The 7,865-nt window shown below is 43.8% G+C and overlaps 1 protein-coding gene across 1 annotated transcript; it reads left to right on the top strand.

Moving 5' to 3' along the window:
• The first annotated feature begins 4,783 nt into the window (after positions 1 to 4,783).
• GPR148 (G protein-coupled receptor 148) lies at positions 4,784 to 5,842 on the top strand. Its single transcript, XM_041416418.1, has one exon. It carries the CDS (start codon positions 4,784 to 4,786, stop codon positions 5,840 to 5,842), a length of 1,059 nt encoding a protein of 352 aa, XP_041272352.1.
• Positions 5,843 to 7,865: the final 2,023 nt, after the last annotated feature.

Here is a 7,865-nt window from a genome sequence, read left to right as displayed (position 1 = left end):
ATTTCTCCTTATAAATTAAACTGCTTCAGGAAAGTAAGCAATATTTTACAAATAGGCCTTATTTAGTAGGCTATTTGTCCTGTTTCACAGATGCATTGCTATGAGAAGTAAGCAGGCAGGAGAGATCATTAAATCAAAAGAACAGTCTAGGATGGCTGCTTTTGGAGTCCTGTGAGTCTGTCCATAAATGACCATGAAAAGTAGCAGTTGTTTGCTATAAATCTCTGGTCACATCTGCAGCTTGTCACAGGAAAACATGTTTGTGTGTTCTTTCAGCATAAAAGAGGAAAACCTGTCTTCCTCTGCCTTGCCAGGCTTGTGGAATTAAAATGCGTGAGTTGTGCTGGCTGCAGCTCACAGCAGTCAGGGCCACGCAGTGACCTGCAGGAAAGCAGGAGGTGTCTGGGACTTACACTGTTACTTCTCTAAATTTTTACTGAAATATTTGTCAAATATTTAGGAATTCTGTTCTTCTGACATCCAGCTTATTTCTCAATATTGCACCTGCAAGGCCGATTTGGTACAAAATTTATTTTAACTTTGTCATCACCATGGCTTGATGGTATTTGGAATTAGAAAAAGTGATGTGCACATTTAATGCTGAGTCCTCCCAGTCTCTCTCCATGTCCTCTTTTGTTTGGGAGCCTCATTAAAATGTCTTCAAATCAGCACTTTCTAATCCCTGTTTTCTTTTGTTCCATGTTCCTTTGACCTTTCAAAGCATTGTAATCTGAGCTTAGTTTTCACACCCATTTCTTTATTTCCTTAACTTTAGTAATTGCTCTGCCTGATTTGTGAACTTTGTACAGTTACAAGAGCAGTGTGTATGTCTCTTATCTACAGCAAATAACAAGCAAGGCACTGACAATCCTTCTGGAGCCACGTGGGGACAGATAGCTGAGGCATGGACGAGTTGTACCTCTCCCTGTGGCTTGCAGAAAAGTTTAGAGGGAATCTTAAAGGTCTAACAAAATCTTCTAATTGACTTTCTGTTTAAAGAAGAATTAAAAGGGAAGGCTCAGCCAGAAAAACACAACAGTTAAACTGCTCAGATTACTTTCTTCACTGACAGCAGCAGCTCATTGGCCAGAGTGAGAATATGGATACAGGCAGGAAACCCGGTTCTTCCTGCCCTTCTGGGAGGAGCTGGCCTGCTCATGGGCACTTGGCTGTTCATGACTGGGAAAGCTCCACCAGAAAGGGAGGTGCCTTCTGGTCCTACATAAGCCTAGAAGGGGTGGGGGACATTCATGGAAGGAAGCTGAAGAAACTCTAACAGAGTGTGAAGGCTCCTGAGGCCAAGGCTCTGTTACTAAACATGGCAGGAAATAGACCCATGAAACAACATTCCAGCAAAAAAATTGATTTGTTGGACCCAACTGTCTCATCCAAAACACTTGTGTTTGAGATGTGAGGCAGCCTTTCTACCCCACTCTCCCCAAGCCCCTGGCCAGGAGCTGCAGTCTCTGGGGCAGACCTACAGCAGAGGATAGTTTTTTTAGGCTGGGACATGGTGTGAGTTGCTGGAATAGGCAGCTACATCAAAGACTCTGTGATCACACTGAGACAGTGACATGATGGCACCCAGGGAGCCTCAGAGGTGAATAGGAGCATTCCTCTGGGTAGCCCCTTCTAACACAGTCTCTTAGGATGAAGGGCTGGGGAAATCCTGGCATTATTCTGTTTGCTTCCCTTTCCTGTCTGCTGCTCCCTGTCACAGCAGCAGTGTACCTGTCGACTTGTTGAATCAGTCAGGTAAACTCTGTGAAGTAGGAAGTTTCTCTATGTGTGTATGGAGTTAAGTGTGTGCCAGCTGCTGTAAGACAATAACATTTTTAACCTTTTCTGCTCAGTTTGGCAATGCCTGTTTATAGTCAGTAACAGAATACAATGTAGGGCAGCCGTTGCAGGAGTTACAGTGCTCAGCATGAAACCTGAGATCCCCCAAACCCACGGGATAATTAACTAAGCTTTCAGCAGGATGCCTAGTGAAGCAGAAATGAGTAAAGTAATTAACAGTGCGTGGTTCAGCTTGAAAATCAATACAGGCTGTATTGAGCCAGAGTAAGAGCCAGAAGAGAGGCTGCTAATACTGTGTTGTCTGCATCAGCAAGATACGTAAAAAGTGCTTCCACCTAATATAAATTTACTAGAGAGCATTTAAGAAATCAATAACCAGAGCATTAAGGCCAGGTTTACAGGAAATTTCTAGAGGATCATTCAGGTTGGCACCACAAACTATTGAACACTGAGATGCAGTGGCAAAAGGAGCTCAGTTCAGAATCCTCAAGAGTGGTGCTCAGAGCTGCCAGCCCCTTGTAAATGCCCAAATGTGGAAAGGCCTCCTAAGGTCAAGAAAATTAAAGGAGACAACAAACAGATATTCTTCAGAACTACCTGTTCTCAGTTATATCACTGTGCCAGCACACCAACCTTTCACATTTCTAAATCTAGCGCAACTCTACCAAACAATTAAAAGCCCCTGTGGAAATCTGAGGGAGTGGCTTTGGCTGGACCTGCCCAGGCTTGATGGGGTTGAATCTCTCTTCCAGTTATTTGCTGCTGTCCATTTTAGCAAACCTAAAGCCCTCCTGCATTCCTAAGGCTTTTACAGCAGCACAGGTAAAACTGAAGAAGCTTATGCCATAGGGCTGACTCTGGCAGCTGGAGCAGAGCAATAGCTGAGCACAGTACATGCAGGGCTGTGAACCTGTGCTGCCTGCTGGGCGCCGTGGTACTCTTTGTATGTGGGCTGAGCAAGAGAGTTATGAAATGCCTTCCCTTTGTCATGAGAATGTCAACAGAGTGAGCCTTCAGTCACTCATCTAGAATTGGATGAACTTTAAGTTCCCTTCCTACCCAAACCATTCTGTGATTTATTTTTCTATCAGCCAAAGGTGTGCAGTTGAAGTGACAATGAGCTGTTGTTTTTTCATATTGAATCCTAAGCAGTTGGTGGAAAATAAAGTTGTGATTTATATGGAAATTAGAGAGTCTGCCCATTACTTGGGCATCCTTGGAGTGCCAGGAGCTGGGAGGCAGCAAACACCTCCACTATTAACAGATATCTGAAATTACAGTTGGAGGTGATTTATGCGCCTGAGTTTTCATTCCCTCCCTTCCATTTTGCAACAAAAGTATAATTCAACAGTTTTGAGTGTACTGTCTGCTTAAGGTATTAACCATGTCGTGACTCAATTATAGATGCAGGGCATGGCCCTGACACCAAATGCACAATTGTCTCAATATTGCTCATATACTTTTCAGTGGATGCAGGATTGAGTAAGTAAAAATAATTACCTTCTGTTTTGCCTACCCCAGATACCATAGCAACTGAAATGCCGTGCTTAAAATTATCATTGGTTTTTCCTTCTGTCTTTTTGTTCCATATGGCACACCCTGTCAACTGTCTCAACATCCAGTTCCTTGGGTGCCAGCTATCAGTGTGACAGGAAATGAAATGTGCACAGGATTTGATGAGTGATGCTGAGTTTCATGAGCTGTCTGCTTGGTTTCTTGGCATGCCCTGAGGCAGCACGTCCATGGCACAGCAGGATTTTCTGACTTTGCCTGGTGAGCTGTGCCCTTGCTCCTGTGGAGGAAAGCTGCACTGCTGTGTGCTGGTAGCATTGGGAAGAAAATGAATACAATAATGCCTTTAAGAGGCATTATTGGGTTAAGAGAGGGTTAAGAGAGCCTATTAAAAAAAAAAAAAATCAGCTTTTCTTTTTGATCACACCATGCCTGGAAGAACTAAAAAAAAAAAAATCAGCTTTTCTTTTTGATCACACCATGCCTGTGTGTGATCAAAATGAAATGTTCCTTCTCTGCAGTCCAGATCCTTAACAATTCTGTCATGGCATCCCCAGCTCTGATACTGAGATCTTAAAAAGCATTAAGGCATTAAAAGCAGCACAGTGCAGTAACAGCGTGTGGGCCAGGAAACCAGGAACCAGTTGGAACCAGGAACCATTTGGTCTCCAAATGGACACTGGAAGTGCCAAGTCTGCCCTAGGGTATGCTGGTATGAGACAGTGTATGTCACTCATCCCAGACAATGCACAGATTGAGTGGAAGGCTGCAACAGATGAGAATTCAGTATTTATATATCACACATTAAAAGAGGCAGGAGAAGATTTATCATTCATTAATAACATGGATTGATTCACTGAAGCAAAAATGGTTTTCATCTGCAAATAAGATAATTTCATTCACTAGAGTGATTGCACTACAATTTTACAACAGGATTGAGAGCCTTTTTTATTGATCACTTCAAATCAATTGTGTTGTTGCACACAAACTAGTGCAAAACCACCCAATCACATTTATGACTCTTCTACATCAGTACACGTGGAATGTTGATATCTATCATCATGTATTTGTTTAATCAGGCTAATATTTCATCTGCCTCATTGGACTGATAATGTGATGAGAAAAACTCAAACTACTGAAACTGATCTATCCATTCACTTCTGTTCAAAGAGCTAGCCGAGGTCTTTTGGTCTTTTTTAAGTCACCCAGAGATTCATTCTCTTTTCTAAACATTAGATTTTGCAGAAAGAAATTAAAATCTCCTTTTTAGGCAAAACCATCTTTTGGCACCACAGAATTCACTTACAAGTTTGAACTTTCTGTACTTGAGGAAAACTGGTAAAATTGGCTACAGAAATCACTTTGCTTCCATGGGCTTTTTGCATCCTCTGCTTTCTTTGCCTTTCTAAGGACTCTGCATAGAAGATCTTGCTTTCTCCAAGTCAGACGATCCTCCCAAAGTCCTAAGGAAATGGACTTCCCTGGCTGTGCCTCAGTAAGGAGAGCGAATGGAACTGTGATCCACCTCAGGGAGAGAGAGTTCAACAGCTCCTCAAATTTGGATGACACAACTTTGCTACTTTTGCTGGAGGAATGGTCTCTCACCCCACCAGGCACACACACGAAGATGTTCTTAATCTCTCCAGTTGTCTGCCTCGTGGCAGGCATCCTCATCATCCCAACCATCTTATTTGTGATTTTCTCTCGGTTTAAAATCCGCCAGGAAACAAGGTACATGCTGCTGGGAAACGCTCCGCTTTCTGATCTGATCTACCTGCTGTTCTACACCGTGTCAGCTGCTCTCAATGCAGCACACCTACACCTCCCAAAGGAGGCTTGCGTCCTCCTCTTATTTTTGCTGGCAGTGGCTTACTGCGGGGGACTGTTCACAGCTGTTGCAATAGTCTTGGACACGTACATTGCTGTTTTGTTTCCTTTGCGCTATATTGCTATTTTGCCTCCCTCACGAACTAAAAAAATCCTTGCATTACTGTGGATGTGTTCCGGAGCTTTCCCTGGGATTTTCTTCTTGGTGCTATGGACTACCCACAGCTTTGTGCCCTGTGTCCTGGAAACGTGCTCAGTTCCAGTAATACTAATATTAACTCTGAACAGGACTGATGCTGTGAAACTCTGTTTCTGGCTTTCTACTACAGTTATCATTCTCTGTCTGTCTGTAATATTTTGTTGCTATGCTATTCTGTATGTTAAAACCAAACACTCGGGTATTTGGGAGAGCATCTGCTCCAGAGCCAGTGTAACATTTGTAATGCACAACACTGTGTTATTTTTTTACTTCTTTCCACTCTTGGCCCTTTTTGTAGAATCATTCTTGTGCGTTAATGTTTTTGTCAGACTGCAGACAGGAATCTTGGTCTCCCTGACAGTCTGCAATGTCCTCATGATTCTTCCTAAAGTTCTGTTCCCTTTTCTGTATGGGCTTCGATACAGAGAGATCTCAGCCTCTCTCAAATCCATTGTCAGGAGGAAGCAGCTTCGCCTGGTGTCACCTGCCCCACCACCATCCTGAGGCAGCACAGAGTACAGTCACAGCAGAGGAGCTGTCCTCACCTTGTTATCATGCGAGACTGATGGAAATCACCCAGCTTCTGAAGTGGAGAAGTGATCAATCCATGGTAAGAACACATGGGTTCATCACTGCCTCCTTTGTGCCAAAAGGCCACAGATCTTTCATCACGACACAGCTGAGAATATAGTGAATGCTACCCTGGATGAAGTTCCAAGCTTTGTTCTGACATGAAAGGCAGGACCTTCTGGAAGAGATATTGAATTAAGGTCATTTTCACCCACCTGTTGCAGATGCCTTTCTAGAGAAAAGAAAATTAAAAATAGATAATGCAAAGCAAAGGAGTAACCACAGGTCTCGTGACAGCATCACCTACAGCAGAGGATCCTTGAGCAAATGTGCTGTAAAAACAATAACCATTTCTTTCACAGAGTATATTCTTGCAAGCTAGGCATCCAAAGTCCTGTTCTTGAGAACATGCACTGAGAGGTGCCTCTGGAAACTGCTGCACTCGGTGGAACACCATTGCTCAGCTTGTGCAGTGTGCTGGTGTATTCACTGCCTTATGGATTCCATCTGACAGTCTGCAAAACACTGATGGTTTGATAAAATCTCCTCCTGATGGGAAGCCACCTTAGATGTGTCTGCTGGGCAGCACAGAGGTGGACAGGGAGGACAGGGGGCAGCGGGTGGCATTCCCTCCCTGCCGGGTGCAGAACTGCTGTGCCTGCGGAGCCCAGCGTGTGCTGCGGGAGCCTGGGGCAGCCCAGACCCCGAGTCCCTGCTGGGGCTGTGCTGAAGTTGAGCCCAGCAGCTGGAGCAGCAGGGCAGGAGCAGAGAGGTGCCAGGCTGGAGCACCCACACCATGGCTCAGACAGGACCCGGGTGAGGGACTAAGCATGAACATCCCTTCTGAATCTCTGCCGAGGCAGCTCTCAGTTCTGCCTCACAAAAATCTCCTCCAGCAGCCTGATCTCAGCTTACAGCTACACCATGTCAGAGCTGCTGCTGGGTACCTGCCACCAAAGCCTTGGGAAGGTTAGGAAGAGAGGCTGCAGAGCTCGTTGGTGCATTGGGGCAAGAAAAATGAGATCCTGTAAGAGCATTTTACATTTTCCAGATCAGCCGCCTACCTATAGAAGACAAGTGAAACATATATCTGACCTTTGAAGAAACCAAAATATCATTAGATATAAACATCAGTGTGGGAAATTTAAATTGCTGATCTGTCCCTTGGACTTGAGAAACGAGTTCTGTATTTCTAAAGATAATATTTTTATAATTTGTTATGTTTTATGCATAAATACATTGGACTTTTAAAAAGGTCCTTGATTTCACTCTGTGCAGTATTTTCCTTGTGCAGACTCTCTCCACCTTCTGTTTGCTTAAAGCGATACACAGAAAGTGCTGAATGTGGCTTTTGGCTATTTCACACTCATCCAAAGAATTCCACTACGTGTGAGCCAGGAAGAGATCGGTGTCTGGTTGCATGAAATGTTTTTGGCAGCAGAGTGAGTTCGAGCAGTTCCTGCAGATATTCTCTCCCCATTCCCAAACTGCTTGTTACTCTCCTCACATTGCAGTGTCCACTCTCTCCTGTTTGCTGATGCAACTGCTTCTGGGATTGCAGGTTAAAAATATCCCTTCAAAGAGAAGTGGTGTTTTCATTGTAACTGAGATTATCCCAGCGATCTGTTTTATAGGAGGTTCTGAAAACAGCTGCTGCATCAGCACAACAGAGGGTGTAACAAATTCCGGTTCAGAGATGGGGGGAATGAGCAGGGACATCTTAGAGACTTTGCTCCTAAGGGACACTTCTTGCGTGAGAAGTATCTCTAAGGTAAAATTGTGGCAAGTCAATGAAATGTAATATTGCATATTTGCTTTAACCATGGTTCTGTGCTTCTCATTCCTCTTCAATAAAAGGATCTAGAATTTGCATTTTACTGGCTGCTTTTATTTTTCTCCAAGATGAATGTACCATGGATATCTGAAACTAGGTGTTCTTTATATTCAACCTCTAACA

The sequence above is a fragment of the Onychostruthus taczanowskii genome, unplaced genomic scaffold, assembly GCF_017590055.1.
Source record: "Onychostruthus taczanowskii isolate IOZ18803 unplaced genomic scaffold, ASM1759005v1 scaffold51, whole genome shotgun sequence".
Taxonomy (NCBI): domain Eukaryota; kingdom Metazoa; phylum Chordata; class Aves; order Passeriformes; family Passeridae; genus Onychostruthus; species Onychostruthus taczanowskii.
The sequence above is the reverse complement of the archived record's forward strand: the minus strand, read 5'-3'. Positions and strand labels throughout refer to the sequence as shown.

Excerpts from the sequence above, each read along its gene's own strand:
- GPR148 (XM_041416418.1), top strand. The coding sequence starts at position 4,784 with ATGGACTTCCCTGGCTGTGCCTCAGTAAGGAGAGCGAATGGAACTGTG.